The sequence below is a fragment of the Tiliqua scincoides genome, chromosome 6 (assembly GCF_035046505.1).
Source record: "Tiliqua scincoides isolate rTilSci1 chromosome 6, rTilSci1.hap2, whole genome shotgun sequence".
In the NCBI taxonomy this organism is placed as follows: Eukaryota; Metazoa; Chordata; class Lepidosauria; order Squamata; family Scincidae; genus Tiliqua; species Tiliqua scincoides.
Genome location: NC_089826.1, coordinates 42,335,889 through 42,355,011, shown reverse-complemented (window position 1 = coordinate 42,355,011; position 19,123 = coordinate 42,335,889). Strand labels below are relative to the sequence as shown.

At 41.3% G+C, this 19,123-nt stretch overlaps 1 protein-coding gene across 2 annotated transcripts in view; it reads right to left on the bottom strand.

Annotated features, from left to right (window-relative positions):
- Positions 1 to 19,123, bottom strand: part of ARHGAP10 (Rho GTPase activating protein 10) — a 142,664-nt gene that overhangs the window by 96,600 nt on the left and 26,941 nt on the right. For both annotated transcript variants that reach the window (XM_066632876.1, XM_066632874.1), the window contains exons 2-3: positions 745 to 840; positions 581 to 642 (exon numbers count right to left, since the gene is read on the bottom strand). In XM_066632876.1, coding sequence (XP_066488973.1) covers positions 581 to 642; positions 745 to 840 — 158 coding nt within the window. The remainder of the gene's footprint in view (positions 1 to 580; positions 643 to 744; positions 841 to 19,123) is intronic.

The window sequence follows — 19,123 nt, the reverse complement described above, 5'->3', positions numbered from 1 at the left end:
TTAATCAATTTCATATTTTCATATCTACAAACACTATAGCTAGTTTGAACAGTTTAGTCAATGAACAAAAGGTGAACATATAAAGCTATCATAATCTGAAATCAGACCATTGGTCTACCCGGGCCACTGCCATTTATTTTCTCCACCATCCTTGGTTGCAGTGGCCAAAGCAGCCCAACCACTTTCTGATTCCAGCAAGATGATTCTGGTCATGCGCATCTAGGATTTTGGAAGACGATCTAGGCTGAAAATAAGCTGAACCCATATCTTGAAGATACAGAAGTACACCAGCACTGCTGATAGCCTTAAGAGAAGAGGAAGAGATGAGACAAAAAAAACTTGCAAGAGGGTCTGCTGGATGAAGAAGAAATTTTTGGGGCACTGAAAACTAAAAGGGGAATATATACAAAACAAACAGGACTACATTCTACTGTGTGTTAGCAACAAAATTTCTCTTGTCATCAGCATATTTATGATGCAAAGATGCCTCTGTTAAACAAAATGAAAAGCAATAAAACCCAAATATAAATATACTTTTTTAGAAATCATCTGCTATTTAAAATAAACTTTGAGGACTTACCATTATTTCTCTTTGTTCTTCTAAATTTTTCAGAAAGTTAGAGAATTCATGAAGGGATGCATCTGTAAGGAACAAACAACAGGTCATGGTATAGTACAAGGAAAAGTGGAGGGAGGAAAATTAAAAATGGATCTTGTATGTTCATTGCCACTGCACTCACATACCTATACAGCGCTCATCATCCGTTTCCGCATCACCAATAAACTCAAATTTAAAGTCTCTCAGCGAGTGGGCAAACTTTCTTTGGGCAGTTGAAAGGTCTAAAAAAAAATCAGATACAAGCATGTTGGTCTGATTCAAATGAGCCTTTAAGAATCAGCTGAGGAAATTGTTGGGATTGAGTCAATTTAAATCAAGTATTGTCTCTTACAAGAATTACAGCGCAATTCTATGCATGTCTAGTCAGAGGCAAGTTCCACTGTGTCCAGTGGGAGTTACTTCCAGGAAAATGTATACAGGACTGCAACATTATAGACCACAACAAACTTGTGTAGAAAGTTTAAAGTGTCATAAAAGTTTATGCAACTTTAGATTCCTTAGTAAAATATTAAAATTGGCTGTTAACATGAGAAAATTTTACTCAGCACACTTTTTAAAATGAATCTGTCTAGCTCTAATGTATTACAAATTGAGAACTGTTTTCTTCACGAGTTCTTCTCTAGCTCAAAACAAGATTCTGCAAGCACTGTCAACTTTCAGCAAGGCATGCACCCAAAGCCAGTTGCTGAATAGAGAGAAAACAAGTGGTTATGGATACCACCAGTGGTACTTGAGATGGTGTCTGGTGGTACTCGCTGAACCCCTAAGCACCTGCTGTCCAGCAGTGAGACTAGGAACACAACACATCAAAAAGCAACAGGAGACTCCAAAGCATGCTTTTCTGCACTCGAAAAGCCCTCCTGTCCAACCTGAGCCTCTTATTGGTGTTTGTTGCACCGCATATGACCTCCTCCCAGAAGTAACTGGTGATGATGTCATCATGTCATCGCCAGTTTCTTCCAGCGGTACTCTGAATAGGTGGACGATGTGAATGGTACGGCAGAGAACAAACACTGGGAAATACTGGCTGGACACATTTGCAGACAATCTTGAATGTTAACCTCCTACCCTTGATGAAGCTCTCTCAGATTGCTGAAAAACATAAGACCACTAAACGAAGCAGACTTTTTTTTTTTTGTTTAACCAATATCTTTTCTATTTGGGTCAGTTCTCTCAGTGCTTTCCTTGCAAACATGTTGTGTAGTTTTGCCTACCAGGCAGATCTAAGCCTTCCCTGGTTCAATTGTCTAAGGCAGGGGTGCCCAAACCCCGGTCCTTGGGCCACTTGCGGCCCTCGAGGACTCCCAATGCAGCCCTCAGGGTGCCCCCAGTCTCCAATGAGCCTCTGGCCCTCTGGAGATTTGCTGGAGCCCACACTGGCCTGACGCAACTACTCTCAGCATGAGGGTGACTGTTTGACCTCTTGCATGAGCTGTGGGATGAGGTCTCCCTCCACTGCTTGCAGTTTCACATCTGTGATGCAGTAGCGGCAGCAAAGGAAAGGCCAGCCTTGGTTTGTGCAAGGCCTTTTATAGGCCTTGAGCTATTGCAAGACCTTCATTCATTCATATAAGTTCATCTTTAATATATACATTTATGTAAACGTAGGTAAATTTACTCAAATTTTAAATGTAAATTAATTCCCCCCCCCCCGGCTCCTGACACAGTGTCAGAGAGATGATGTGGCCCTCCTGCCAAAAACTTTGGACACTCCTGGTCTAAGGTGTAGTTGAATTTCCAAGTGGATGAGATGGTGGTGCTATAAGATGAAGGGGAAAAGCAGATTAAGACAAAGTACAATTCCCAGGAACAATATGAAAGTGTATGAATGTGAAAAGGCACCATCGGCATGGATACATTAAAATTACAAGCCAAGGCAATGGTTCCCAAACATTTTCAACTGGTGACTCACATGACCTATTGCAACATTGGCCACGACTCCCTATTAGGGCTACAATCCTATACATTGTAAAGGACAGCAGGTTTTTCATTCAACAGCTCCTCTGGTTGGCTTCCACAGCTCTCCAGAGAGCTATGGCTCACAATCTGGGAACCAATGAGCAAGGGGGAAAGTTTCAGAAAATAAGCAGGTTTTTTTCCCAAACCCTTGCTGAGAAAGCTCATAAATATGAAGCCAATTCCAGTCTGAGCCAAAAGGAGTTTTCCCAACATTACTTAACTATATACATCTCCTGAATACAAATAGTTGAAATCTCTCATGAACATTTGCCATTATTTTAACATAGATGTTTTGATTAATGGGTGGGCAGCAGACAGACCACTGACCAATTTCCAACTTAGTACCTAGTCTGTTGTGATTCTTGGTACAATTATCTACTAAGAGATCCCAATTACACACTCCTACTCGCTAACTTTTTCCACATTCACATACATGTAGACACTGGAATTATAGTAAAACATCAGGCCGCTTGAGAACAAAATTAGCCTATCCCCGATTTAAATTGCCAAGAGGAAAACAAAGAGACAAACAAATCAAGTTTTCCATTTGCAGTTTGGATATCTCCTAAGAAGCACCCACTAATTGGTTGATACAGCCATTAATACTCCATGATTACAACTAAGCAGAGCACTTGTGTCATTTAGGAAGGGCACAGATTATAGCTCAATTAACATATTCATGAACATAGATTTGCCCAACATATAGCAGAGAAGCAGGGCTTGACCTGCCCCATTCCTGTGTTTCATGTCACTCTGCCAACTCCTGCATCTGAAGGACAGCTCACCTTCCACCTATGCACATAGTTCCCCAAATGCTTAATAATCTACAATGCCCATTCTCCTTTCAACAGTAAAGGCTCTCACATTATGTGATCTGTTTAATTTTTCCTTTCCCTCCAGTTGGACTTGCTTCAAATAAATGGCAGCTATGGGATCACCTGGAGAGATTCAATATCCAACTGTTCCCAAAGATACAAAACGCAGAACTAGGAGAAACTACCAAAAGTTGTGGTCCCAAGGAAATAGCCATCCCCCCTCCCCCAGCATTATGGAGATGATATATTCACTTGGAATATGGAAGAATAATCAGGTCTGAGATAAAGACTAGGCACCCAAAACATCATGCTGTAATTATTTATAGTTCAACAAGACACAGCTGAAAGCGATATCCTTAAGAGCTATGCAGACGCAAAAAATTTTAATCCTGCCTGGAAGTCCGAAGGCAATTGGAATTACTATCTTCCAAACACAGCTGCAATGGTAGTGACAAAATAATCAAAGAGAAGCTACTCACTTTGAGAACTCACAAAGGAGCACACTGGCTACTGCAATTTATTCTTCTATGTGATTTAATATTTTAACTATAAGAACTGGATATGCTGTGAATTTACTCTCTCAATGAGATTTTTTTTTTAGTGCAAATCGAGATTCTTAAGATTCTGCCAGACCATCATATTCCACATCAAAAGGTCAGATTCCATGCCATGGCAATTACACCCATACACATTTCCTGCCCACTGAAAACAAATGAAGCTTAGATTATGAGCCCTTTTGGGACAGGGAGCCATTCAGTTATTTGATTTTCTCTGCAAACCACTTTGTGTACTTTTTTGTTGAAAAGTGATATATAAATATTCTGAATAATAATAATGACATAAGCGGTGTTCATGAATACACCACCTAAAAATGCCAAGGTTGTCAATGAATACAAATTCTGCAGTGCATGTTAGGCAAATAACAAGGTGCAAACGAGTTTAGCTTATATACCACTTACATGCTTGCAAAGCGTAGGAGATAGAAGTTGCAAAAATTCAGCAGGAATCAGTGAAAATACATCACATACAGAGAAAAGCAGAATGTATTTGTTTTGTTCTCACTGTAACTAATTCAGCAAGACAGGAAACCAGCAATAGGAACAGAGGTGGTGCTTCCTAAAAGTAAATTGTTATGATTAATGGAACCAGGCCAAAACATTTCTATAAACTAGTACTTGAGTCTAACAAAGAAACAGGGAGGGGGAGCCATTTCCATTGTTTAATCCACAAATCCCATAGCATTAAACAAAAAGCACTTCTGTGCAACACTCAAATTACACATTACATGGGAGATCCATAATTGGATCTCCCGAACTGTTTATGAAAAGCAACTGTGGGGTTTTTTTTTATCAGAACCACTGGCACTGATGGGGGAGTTAACATATCCACTCATCTCTTTTTCCAGTTTAAATCTGCCTCCACCCCTTTCCTCTACACCCCTTTGCTCTGCAAAAAATTTATTTCCTGGTGGAGCAAAGAGGCACTTCCAGAAGGATTAAGTTTGCAAAAATGACATAGGAGGCAAGGTTAAACCTCTTCGCTAGAATGCTGCTCCAATTAAGAACTTTCCACAGTTGCTTTTAAGCACAAGTAAAAGTGTTCAGAGATATGAAAATTAATCTCCTGCGTAATATGTAGTTTGGTCCTTGTTATACATATCTTACCAATGCTTAGTAAAAACACATTAAACCAACAAGCAAAACCAAATGCAAAATATTTAATTGTTAACCATTTAGTTTTGATTGTTACATTTGTTATACAGTGGTTCTTAGACTCACCAGTGGGTCCAATTTTTGGTGGTTCGTGAAACTGGCAGGGCAAATTAGGCTATGTGCATCAAGGACTCAACAATCTGCTACTTGAGGAGTGGAGCACTGTTGCCCAACCACCATTATGCCCAACCCCTTGGCATTTGTAAATCAGGCAGCAGACTCTGGGCCAATGATTTTCAACCAGTGTGCTGCAGCACATTGGTGTGCTGTAAATAATGCAAGCCTACAAAATTGAGGGTCAGAAAAGTTTTTCCCAAACTTTATGGTGGTTTGATATGAATTCGGGGTGCCAATTCCAAAAATGTCATCCGTTTTGCCCTAACACGACTAGTTTTGGAGACGCAGCATAGTCTCTTTAGTGAATGGTTCAAGCAGCTTCCTCATGAGGAAGCCTACACCATGGCTTCCTCATGAGGGAGCTGCTTGAACCATTCACTAAAGAGGCTATGCTGTGTCTCCAAAACTAGTCGTGTTAGGGCAAAACTGATGCCATTTTTGGAATCGGCACCCCAAATATACCCAGGAATTGGTGTAACGTTTAAGGAAGCAAAATGTGTGTTGGCCTATATAATTGATGTGCACCTGCAATACAGTGTGCCTTGTTAATTGGCAAAAAAAACTGATGGTGTGCCTTGACAATCTTAGTGCCTTGTCAAGTATGCCGCGAGATGAAAAAAATTGAAAATGTCTGCTCTACCCTGGTCCGCAGGCCACATCCGGCCTAGGGAGGTGACTCCCCATCTGGCCCACAGGGAGGCCCATCTCCAATGGACACTTGGCCTGCTGAAGACTTGCCAGAGCCCCCACTGGCCCAATGCAAGAGCTCCGGGTATGGCTTTCCCTCCGCTACCTTGAGCTTTGCATCTGTGAAGCTCACCAGGCAGCGAAGGAAAAACCAGCCCAGCATGCGCGCAAGGTTGTTTATATTGGTAAGGTAATGCAAGACTTGCAGGTGGAGAGTGTGACAGAGAGAAGGTCTGCACCCACGTGAGGGAGAGTGAAACCACGAGCAGGCAGGCAAGGGAGCGCTCCAGCATGGCTGCAACCTTGAAGCAGTAGCAGCACGTGCCGCCACCCCCTCCCAGCCAGCTCCCTTGCCATGTCCATAGCACTGCTGCGCCATTCACCCTCATGTCTACTCTGCCTGAATAGTGCAACTCTATTTAAAAAAACCGGTTCCTTGCTTTTATCCCTTTTTTTTCTGCCTGCAACCTTCCCCCAAAATATCTGCTTCTGTGATTTCCCCCCCCCCCCCCGGTCTCGTACATGGGATCTTCTTGGAATTCCCTTCCTGGTTTTAAAAAATATCGCAAACCCCCTTCTCTCTGTGTTTGAAAGTGCTTATGAACTGGTCTGAATTCATTCATAAGTTTAGTCTCTAATATAATCATTTAAGTAAATTTATTCAAATTTGAAATGTAAATTCTTTTTTTTTCAGCCCCCAACAGTGTCAGAGAGATGATATGCCAAAAGGTTTGTGCACCCCTGTTCCAGGGCCTTTAAAAAGTTTGAGAATCACTGTGTTATAGCTTTCAAAGTGCACCTGACTGCCAAATTTCAATAAATAAAATTATCAAGTTTAGATTTTTAAAAATATAATTACATACCATGCCCCATGAAAAATAAATGTTTAGCATGCCAAATTTCTGAAATTTGGATGTCAGTGGCTTTAGTAACTTAATTTTGTACACTGTAGATTTATGTTGACACACCAATCCTAATCTTCCCCTCCTTTGCTGATGCAGCCACACCAAAAAAATAGCGTGCTGTATCCAATGGCAGGGGGGAGAGGATCCATAGGCTTCAGAGTAGAAAGGAGAATTATTCTACTCTGTAAGCTTCTGTAAGCTTCCCACTCTGCAATGGGTCTCCTTGTAACTGCACCAGCTCTGTAGCTGGTGAAAAACTGAGGAGGAATAAGGGACAGGAAGGCTTGAAATAAAGGGGATAGGATCCGGTGCATGCCACTGTCACTGGATCCACCCCCTCCCTGACCCATTTCTCCTCCACTACTGCCTTTCCTGGTCCAACAGGGTCCAGTGGTGGAGTTGGAACACTGCACTTGGCAGCCATTTTAAGACAGTGGAAGACTCAGCTGTTGTAAAGCCCTGCCCCCAACACCCCAATCCTAGATAGGATGAGGCTGTAAGCTCAACTACCTACTCTTGTGTTCAATTTTCCCAGTTAAAGCCAGCATTCTCATGTTTTTAATGCAATCATCGTCACACTTTTTCTCTGCCTGAATCCTCCAACATATAGGAATCCTCCTATTTTTCTTTAGGACTATTTCTATATAGGAATCCTCCTATATGTGGCCATGAAAGAAATAGATTCAACATATAACTTTTGAGCATGAACGCAATAAGGCAACTGCTTAGGAGGGAATCTTTACCAGCTATGTATGTACTTCAGGCCTTCCTATAATTTTTCACCCTAATCCTAAATATCGATAATGGTATGTATGTCTGTAATATTCACAAATAAAATCAAAGTTAAGATATTTTATATCATTTGTTATATAGCATAATTAGGACCAGGGGGCTCAAATATGCTTTCAGGCAGGACAAAGGTGGTTGAGAACGCAGTTTGACTTTCTAGATGCAATTTTTGTTCAGTTCCCCCCCCCCCTTCTTTCTAGCATGTTTGTTTTTAAATAAAGCTTATTCAGCTTCTTCAAAGGGCTAATTTCTGTCATTTACCTCATAATTATACATAGACTTTTGGTTTTTTTTTTCATAAAGGCAAAGATTAACAATGAAATTATGAAGTTAATAGTAGTTATGGGTCTTATTGTAAACTGGCCTCACAGAGTCAACATAGAGACCAAATTTACTAGAGCAGTAACACATAATTAAGTTATACTAATTAAGAATGTATCACACAAGGCCTACATACAGTACACTGAATTCCCCTAATATGGGACAAGACACAGTACCCTCACATTACAGCTGGAATCTTAATATACTTTCATGAAAGTAAGCCTCACTGATCTTATTATGCTTCAAGAAATTTTATACAGAAACTAGCCTACCTAGACTGCATCCTACAAACCATAAGCTCCTGTAGCCACAAAAGGTTCTCATTAAATTCTAATGCAGTCACCGTCTGTAACACTTGAGTGTTGTCAAAATGGATCCCATCTACAGAGTTATAGCTACTCTTGCTGCCATGCAATCCTATATCCCTAAAACAATCTTAATCCAATCAAGATAAAGCAGATTTAACAGAAATTTAGAAGAATGGAACAAAAAGACAGCAAGCAACATAGCACTAAAATTGTCTAGTTATACAAAAATGTGATACAGGTCAGCACTCATTATCCATTATCTGCTGATTTGGTATCCATGGTTTTCATAATTCGTAGGTTCTGCACCCATGGGGGAGGTCCCACATGGACCCTCCAAAGGCGACCAGAGAGCTCCAGAGGTTGTTCTGAGGCCCACAGAGGCCACACGTGTCCGCCCACAGCCTTTGTAGGCCTCAGAATGCTCATTTCGGGCAAACAAAATGCAACTTCTGGTTTCCTTGAGAAACTGGATGTTTATATATGTCTAAAAGGCATTCTGATGCCAGAGAAGCTGCTGAGGGTTTCAGAAGCTGCCCTGGCTCTCAGAATACCCTTTAAAGGCATATGAAATCACTTCCAGTTTCCATAAGAAACCAGAAGCTGCTGTTCTTGCCCAAAACATGCATTCTCAGGCCTGCAGAGGCTACAGGTTGTTGCGCACGGTCTCTGTGAGACTCAGAACAACTTCCTGCGGTGACCAGAACACAACTTTGGTCACTCTGGAGGTTGTCAGGGGCCCAAAATTCACAGATTCAACTATCTGTGGATTTCGGCATATGTAGGAGTTCCAGAAACAGAACCCCAGCAGATACCTAGGGCCAACCTGTAATAGTAAAGTTGATTTTACTTTAAACTTTAAATTTTATTACAAACTGGAAGGATTACCATAATACACATGTGTCTCAAACAGTGGCCCTGTCTCAGAAATGCTTAAAGTGTATCGATCATGTTCCAATGAAAAGACCTATGGAACAGCCATTAGGGTGGGAGGAAGAAGCAGGTAGAACATTAAGAAACCCCTTTTGACTGCTTTAGAAAGATATTTTGTCCTACATTAATTATGGGAATGTCTCTCTCATGTGGGTGGCGCACAACAGAACCCTTAACAATGATTAAAGGATCAAAAGCAGGCCACAGGACATAGCAATCCCCTCTTTAGATCTACCCCTCTGACATGTGTGAATGCCCCCTTCCTCCCTCTTTTATTTATGGCTCATTACGTAACTGGATGATGGTCTATCTCCCCTATTGGAACAGGCAAGATCCATTTAGCTTTGGCCAAATGTTTTTGAAACTCAAAGGAATTTAAATCAACATAAAGGGAAATGTTCTGGGTTTGAATCCAAACATCTTACTATAATGGAATGTAATACTCTCAGCCCTGCTCTCAATAACAGAGTAAGGGCTACATTTTAAAGGAATTTAGAACAGCAACTGACATATGATTATACCAGTTTATGAATAACACTTTGTAACAAGTGTCACTCTTTGAGCCCTTAAAGATTTGAAACAGTTTACACACTGCTGAATGTCAAACTCCACCCAGCAAAAGGAAATAATTTAGAAGAGTGGTTCCCAAACTTTTTAGCACCAGGATCTACTTTTTAAAATATGACATCTTAATTTGGGATTACAAAGATTACCTCATACCACAGGTTAGCAGTCCAGCTAAGAATTTTCTTCTTCAAACTGGGCAAGGGTGCTTGCAAAGTTTTAATGCTTCAAAAACTTTTTGCAACCCACACAAAATTGGTTCGTGTCCCACTTGTGGGTCCAAACCCACAGTTTGGGAAACTCTGATCTAGAAGATAAAATTACCAGATTCTAACAGGCTGCTACTTCCATGCACTTCACATAAGAAACTGGAGAATGAATGAACCATAAAGTGACGGGATCAGTGACTAGCAATGTGGTGACCAAGCCTTCTTGGCAAGTCTGCTACATGTCAAATCCATATTGCCACACTAGTATGCGTAATAAATATATCACCAGGTCCTCAGATTACTGTTTTGCTTCAAACCTACTGAGCTAGGGAGCAAGAAGCAACACAAGTCCAAGAGCGTAAGTCTGTGTTTCGTTCAGATGCAACAGAACTACAAGAACAAGCCTGCATGGGGACATAGGATAGCATCCCCCCTCCACTTGAGAACACAAAATAGTTTGTTATTTCCTTATTTTTTTATATCCAATCCAGCAAGTATAGTTTGTTCCTACCAGTCAAATCAAGAACACACATCAGAATGTCACCTTGGTTCACAATCCTAGTTTACAGAGAAAGCAAGCAAACAAAAAGCCATAGCTTGCTCGCCAGTTCAGATATAGATGGCAAAATTGTGCTTTGCAAGAAACCAAGAAGCAACACATTTCTTGTGAGTATGGAGAAAAAGGAGCACATGCGCCTGAAGCTCTTTTCCAGACACAGTCTCCTCATATTAAATTGTGACTTGACATTACCTCTGAAATGAGCCTATCACAGTGTTCACATATGACGCTTCTGCATCAATACTCTAATATTAATATGAAGCTTATACTGGATCAGAGTGCTTATTCTCTTTACAAATGTTTCCCTTTCACATTCTCTTTTGTATTAATGATAGATGTTAACATAAATAGCAAAAAGGTGCTAAAAGCAATGAGTTTTATATTAAATCTGAATATTTAATGAAGAATATTTTTAAAAGATCATTTCCCTGTCTATGAACGCATGCTCACTAAATGGAATTGCAATAATTGATTGGTGAATAGTTTCTTTTATGCATGAACAAGAACAAAAAAGAAGAGAAAGAAATGAAAAGAGAAGGGTTAGAGAGAGACAAGATTGCAACACAATCAAGATATTTAGATAAATGCATATGCCAGAACACATATTCAGTATTTTTTATATTTAGTTGGAATCCTATAACACAGCTGCTCAATCAGCTGACGTCCAATGATTTTATACCAGCAGGAGCACCACTGACAAACCTTCTTCATAAAGAGATCCACAAGAAAGATATGTATATTTATGTAGTGCACTATGAAACGAAGACCCAACTTACAAAGTCCTGTGACTCCTTCAAGATTAAAAAATGTATTGTGGCATAAGCTTTTGTGAATGAGTTCTCTTTATCAGATGCTGCAAACATATCTTCTCAAGCCTAATAACGAAATTCTTTTTTCACAAAGATGGATAGCTCACAGAATAGCTACTTTTCTATTTACAAACATATCACAGAAACAACCTGAATAAGTCTCACTTGAACAATCATCCCAACTACGTAAGATCTCTATATGTTGTATAAAGCAACTCTCTCTCTCTCAATTTATGTAGCAAAGAAATTGAATCTGATTCCCTAACTCAAAAAGGCTCACAATTTTCTAGCAACTCCTTTTGATTACTATAGCAGGTCTGAAGAAACATCTACTCCTCTGTATGCATATGAAACCAAAGGATGGGGTGGCTTTAATGTGAAACAGAATCTAATCCTAACCAACTTTCTAGTGCCACAGCAGTCATGCCAACAGGGTGTGCACTGCATCCTGTGGTGGGGCATAGTCACAAAGGCCTCCACAAAATAAGGGAAAGTTTGTTCATCATGGGACTACACTGCAGCTGTATTAGTGCTGGAAAGTTGGATAGGATTGGGTCCACGCTGTTTTTAACTGTATTACCAAAGAATTTGAGTTGCAAGATAAGAAAAACATGGGGTTAAATTTAAGGCAACTATAATCACCTATAAACTACAGTGAGATCAATGATCTAGCTCTGGCACTATCTGCATTAGTAAAGGTACTCTGAAAAATAATTTTGATAGAAAAACACATCAACATTATAACTCAATGTAGCCCATAATTAGTTATATGAAGGAAGCAGTAGTGCAAACAATGCAGTGACCAGAAAAGAAGAGTTAAAGGACAGAGAAAGACAGAGGGAGAGAAAGGAAGACAGGACAAAGCCAGATGGGAGTGGCCAGTCATGGTCATATTTTTTATGATGGGCATCCCATCATTGGGAAGTAGAACCAATCTTGCCATTTAACACTTTGTACGAAGAAATGTGTTTTGTAACTTTCTGTTTAATCAACAACATTTGTCTGGAGTCCATTCCAGAATCTGCATGAACCGACTGCCTCTTTTTCCTCCCCAATCAAGACAGAAGGTTAAGGTTCATTCTCTTCCTTAATGTTTGCATGAGTGATCTACTCAGGAATGCAAGTATGGTTAGTTTAGAAATTACCATTACACACCCACATTGAGTTTTCCAAAACTGACAGACGATTTAAGACTATAATTAGTTTCAACCATATGAGATGAGAACCTGCCACCAAAGATAGGGATAAACATGTTTTGTCAAGTCACATTTTAGTCAGCACTAAGAGATAGTGCTGACTAAAATGCTGGCTTTTCTTCATTTCAACCATGTGGACAGTCTCATTTGTTCATATGAAATACATTTACTTTTATAATTCTAATATTGTCTAAAGGTGTGTCTACACTAGCACCTGTAATATTTCACTTCATTTTTGTTTTGCACTTCCAGAATTCAACTTTGCATATTTCCTGGACATAATCATTTCCGTCATATGGAATTTCAGGCTCTGGATCTTAATTATTTCTTCTTAACTGCATCCAAAACACTTCCTTCAGACTAAATGTTCTTGCTCCAGATAAAGGGGAAATGTGGACACAATCCCGGGGATATGTCAACAATAGACATTTTCCTGGAATATGTTCAACAACATATTAGAAATAGTTGCTGCAACCTGCATCTTGCCCTAGGTGGTGTCCTTACAGAAAATCCAGTACTTTGTGAAAGGAATACCACCTTTTCTGCAATATTCTTGATGTCTGGACAGATATGAGGAACCTTGCCAATAAAAGCTTTCAGTTGCAGCAATGAACTAGAACACCCTCTCATGAAGCAATCCTCACAAGGAGCACCAAAAATGAACTTCTTTTCCCTTTGCATATGCATACTCCTAAAATATGTGCATATTGCAGGATATGTGCAGGATCAAAAAAATGAGCGAGTGGTAAACGAAGAGCAAGTCAAAACAGAACCAAACGAAAAGGCAACAAGAGGTTACGTTGGGTAACAGAGACATAAAAAGCATTCAAAACAGAACATAACATTTACGTTCTAGCAGAAAATACCACCAGAAGATTAAAAAATGCAGCTGCCTTTAACTGCCAAGAAAACAGCACAAGATATTTACTTGAATATGGTATAAAACCAGATAAAGAGTTTGTATTGGTCTTCATCCAGGATGAAAATCCAGAAGTATCTAAACTAACAATGGTTTTCATTTTCATTATTCTAACAGACCCAACAAGACCTTTTAATTCAGAAATAAACGTAGCCCGATATATCTCGGTTGCCCCCTCCTTTCATTGCTGCATTTTGACAACTCAGTTATCTTTATATCTGTTGACCTTTCCCTTGCTATTCAGTTCTTCTGATATTTCACCACTTCAGTCTCTTCCTCAGGCTACAATGCCAATGTTGAAACCCAGAAGCTCTAATCAATGCACTACAATTGTTCAGGGTGGACAATTTGTCCAAGCTCCAATGGAGAAGTTTTTGTTGGCCTCAGTATTAGAGTTCGTTATCACCCAGTCGCCACTGCCTCTATTCTATGCTCAGTTCCAAATTTGTCAGCCAAGTTATCGGTGTTGTTCTCAGCATCTCTCCCTCAACCTTCAGTAAGGCACAGTAAGCTCCATATATAGTTAACATTCATGAGATGTTTGGGTACGGTGAAAATAGACACAATTTATCAGCTGCTTCTCCCTTCCATGCCATAACAATCAATTCTATGCACCCGGTGGCAGCCAGAGCCACCGTGCAGGTGGGTGCCCTCAAGGAATCAGCTTAAGTAAGTCACCAGTGTGTATGGGTGTTTCAAAGACTCTAGGGTCTTGAATGAAATTGGAGTCCATAAATTTGTCCATGAATTCTGGCCACCCACATCGAAGATATCTACATTTAAACTCATAAAATGAAATAGAAAGGGTTGAAAACAAGCAGCCAGGGTCCTCATTCCACTAATATTTCAAATACTGTAATATGAAATGTTGAGGAATGAATAAATCACTTCTACTGCCCAGCCAAGGAAAGTGAAAGCCAGTAAGAGTTTTCTGTCACTTCTACCTACTGATCCATTGTCAAATTTGTGTCTCCACTGGCAAAAGAGGAAGGTATATGCTACTTCCAGAACTGTGGTTGGAGCTAAAAAAAGCACTTTCTACAGTGAATGCTAAAAACAGAACAAAGAGTAATTGCAGGAGATTGTCACTTCATTCACTACAGCTGACCAAACTCTCAGTGTGGTTAACCACATTTTACTCAAATTGTACAGATAGCAAGTTATAGAAAAATGCAGCTTCAGGCCAAATAATTATTTAGCTAGTCTGATGCCATTGCTTTTTACAGACTTGCACTTTTTCCAAGGACAAACTTTTACTTCCTTTTTTAACTCTAACATGAGATTAAGAAACAAAAACTTCACTTGCATTTGCAAAGGTTTCAGGAGGCTTTATCACTGAAAATCTAAAAGTCTCCCAACCACAGCTGTCATTGCCTAGAATTATGGCTCAGAAAACTATAGTGTCTTCCAGAACAGTATGGAAAAAAATAGCTGGCAAAGCCATGTTTTCACCTTTGTAATGTTTGAGTGCACATACCTAGGGTAAGAGCAGACTTCCCCCCATTGCTACTTCTATGCAAAGTGCGATTAAACTGGTTCTTGGACTCTCTTGCTTCTAAAATTGCCCCCCCATCACTACTTGTAAATATTAACATTCAAACTGAAAGGAAGAATGCAAGACTGAGCTCCGCTCCTGATCATGCTGCAAACAGAGATGTGATTAAACAGGCCCTAAAGGAACTAGACATGTCTGTGAAATTTCTAAGATGGCGTGGGTGGAAGTAGGGGGCAAAAACAATGTTATCCTGCTGTTTTCCTCCACCTATGCACTGCAGGAAGAAACTTGTGATGGGGAAAGTATTTTACACGCCTGATCTTCAGGTAAAGGTTTCTGAAAGTAAATTGGCAAGAAATGAGATAGTAATGAACATGAAGTTATGTGATTGTTTCCGGGCTTTCTTGATTGATGTTAGTACAGATGCAGACAAAACAGTATGCAAAGTGTCTTCATAGTGAAGGAATAAAGAGGCTTGCCTAGTAGAATCTTTGGTGACAGTTCCTCATGCTATAACACAAATAACTTCTCAAATTCTCAGGAAAGTTGAAAAGCAGTTTGATCAGGCATGAAGATTTGCACTTCAAGGGGCGGAAAAAAACCTAAGATTCTATTGAACATGGTCCAGTCATTTGGAATACTTGAGTAACTTTCTGGATCCAAGTCACTGTGTAACTCTGAGAAGTTGTACAGTACTCTTATGTCACGTACTGCACTATTATGCAAGGAAGACACAGGACAGGTGAGATAATTCTGAACAGACCAGTTGTTTTAGGACATGCCACAAAACATGGAAGTAATTGTAAGCAAATCTAAAACCTACTTCATGTACTCCATTTTTCAGAATTCTGTTCACACTGTAAAATTACCTTTGATTACAAATAACCTAGCCTGACAACAGTGCAACAGAGTATAAAAATATGGTGGATGTACACAGATCAAATATTTCACTTCCAGTCTTATTTTTTCCTCTAGTCATTGCTCACAACTTTACTCTCCATAAAACAGAATTATGGAACAATAAGGCAAAGTAATGGCAGATCATCAGAAGTCACATTTGGCCAAAAATCTGAAAAGCAAAGCATTTATTTCTGCATTTTGTTTCGGAACTTATTGCCACCTCCCCCACCCGCACACTTTTACACAACTGACAAAGGTGGCATAATAAGGATGCTACATGGTTGCAAACTTCGTAGGCTTTTAGTCTCCAAGTAGCCCAAAAAAGAAGAAGGACATGCTCATATTGTGTTTAATTCCGATGTTGTAAATGCTTGGAAAATAGAGACTGCTAATAAAGACCTTCCCCTACTCTTCTCACAGAGTAGAGAATTGACCAATTCCCGATCAGAGTTTGATAGGATGGTGGGGATAGTAGAAGATGAAAGAAGAAAAAGATGAAAGTTAATAAAGGACTATAAGTACCTTGGGTTTCGTTATACAAGAAGACATGTCTCTAGATTCTCCTGCAGCAACTACAATTATTTAATATAATTTGGAGCTTTCTGCTGGACACCCCTTATGAAACCAGCATATATCTATAGGGCAGTATTTCCAAACTCTCTCTCAGAGAGTTTAAGAGCCACTAAGTGTGCTGTAGGTAGTGGAGGTGGGGGAAAGACGGAGACATGATGCCCAGCATAATGCCCCTGATCAGGGCACAGGGGCACACTTGCCCCTCACTGCTGTCTGCAGGAGCCTCCGAGAGTCAAGGGAGCCTGGTGTCAGCTTCAGCAGCACTACCCACGCAGCGCAGAGCCCTCCAGAAGGTGATCACAACCACTTCGGTTTTGCAATTGAGAAACCAGAAGCGGTCGCGATCGCCTTCTGGAGGGCTCTGCGCTGTGTGAGGAACCCTGCTGAGGCTGGCGCCAGGCTCCCCCAACCCCCGGGAGGCTCCTGCAAGCAGCAGTGAGTGGCAGCACTCCCCTGCACCCCAATCAGAGGTACGATGCTGGGCATCATGTCTCTGCCTTCCCCTCCAACCTGCCCCTTAAGGGAGAATTGCCCAGGGCTCTGAGGCTGGGGCGTCGTGATGTCCCAGTTTGAAAACCACTACTATAGGTGATTTACTTTATTTCTAAAATAGTAGACAGTGTAAACTGAGAATACTGAGCAGAAGCTCTTACCTGGATTGACAAAAAGAGAAAGATATTAATTCATCATTCTTCCCTTATTCCAGAATATAGGAATGGTCTCAGCAACTACTTTTAACTCAGTCTCCATGGTTAGTTTGGTCCCAAGAACTGCCACTGACATCTCATCCCTTTTGCTCAATCTGGTGCTGGCTCTGCATCAAAACAATGTGTTCAGCAGCATAATAGAAATCACAGATAGAATCTAAATGTGGGAAGGTTAGCAAAGCAGACCAAAGTCCATGCTTACCATGGCTCATTCCATGGGATTATGAATGAATGGGGAAACCTCACAATCACAGAACTGACAAGCTGAGAAAGATCCAAAAAGGAATTACCAAAACACGTGTTGAAGCAAAGAGGGTAGTTACAGGGAGTGAGGATCTCTTCTATCTAGGAATTTGTCATATTTGCCCGAGTTCAGGAAATAGTATTCTGATCTATATGAACAGAAAACAGATGCAGTACAGTTCTCATTTTCTCATTCACTGTCAGAAGTTCTTGAACTGGGGTGTCACAAGGCCCCAGCCTGAGAAACTCTGCCACTGGCCCATTAAAAACGGCAGGGAAGGGGGGAAGGCAGCTGCCAGATCCCCAGGATTGCGCTGCTGCCAGGGACAGGAGGGAGGTTTTCTACTTACCTGCAGTCAGTGCTGCAGTCCTGGGGGGCCGGGGGTCACTCCGCAGGGCTCTCCGTGCCTGCAAAAGTCTTTTAAGAAGGGGGCACTACTGGTTTTGTTGTGCAAACCCAAAGTGCCCATTTTTGTTTGCTTAGACCAGTGATTTTCAATCTTTCTCATCTCGTGGCACACTGACAAGGCGCTAAAATTGTCAAGGCACACCATCAGGTTTTTGACAATTGACAAGGCACACCATGATGCCAGTGGGGGGCTCACACCCTGATTGGCCCCACTAATAAATGATCTTCCCCCCCAAATTCCTGTGGCACACCTGTTGACCACTCGTGGCACACTAGTGTGCCACAGCACAGTGGTTGAAAATGGCTGGTTTAGACTTTTGCAGGCCCTGGGACCCCTGCAGAGGGCTCCCTGGACACCCACCCCCACCCCGCAGGACTCCAGCACTGGCTGGATTTAAGTTAAAAATTCCTTCCATCCCCAGTAGGTGTGTGATCCAGGACTGTGCTGTTGCCTTCCCCACCCCCATCCTGCAACAGCAGACCTTGGGTCTCAAGGAGTTTAAGAACTGAGGCAATAAGAAATGAAGCATCATTCACAGCAGCAGGTTTATCATGATTTGCAACTACTGCTGCTAGCAGGGCAAAACATTTTCACTTTGAGATATATGCACTGATACTGTATACATCCGAGGGGAAATGGCACAAAGGGAATAAAACAGACAGTTCTGGACTCCAGGATAATTTCAGTACTGTTGGACAGCAAATAGATCGACAGACCAGCTTTTGTCAGCAAAAAGGCAGCACAACTGCTAAGGCAGTGTTTCTCAGCCTGCACAACTGCAATGATGCAAGAGCCAGGAAATTGAAAGTGATCAAAAATCTTTATTGTAATTCAGATAGCCCAATCCTCACCATGATTTGAGCCAGAGAAGGCTGCCTGCACTGGCTCCCAAGCATTTACAAATGTGCTGGGAAGATCCAGCCCCTGCACTGGCCAGAGGAGGCAAGTTTGTGCCAGGCAGAACTGGGGGTGGGAGAGGATGATGGGAGGATGTTCCAGGGTGGTTTGGGCAAGGGAAGGGCAGAGGTGGTTTGGGCAGGGGGAGGGTGGCACCGGGGAGGAGCAGCCCTGGGAGGTGGTAGGATCAGCCATAGTGGTGCATGCCATATCCTAAACTCCACTACTGGGTCTGGCAGCCTTACACAGGCTGCTCAGATTTGCACCTGCTAACTAGCCGGAACCCAATAGGGTTGGCTGGGGTTCAACATGGAGTAAGGAGGAAAATATCTCCTTACCCCGAGGTGACCTCCAGCCTGCTTCTAACCTGCACTGGACACAGCACAGGCCACTGAGGCTTGGCTGTAACAGCGCAGGTTAGGACTGCGCCCCAAGTAATTCTATTTCCTTTTGCACAGACACAAATGTTGTCAGCTAATA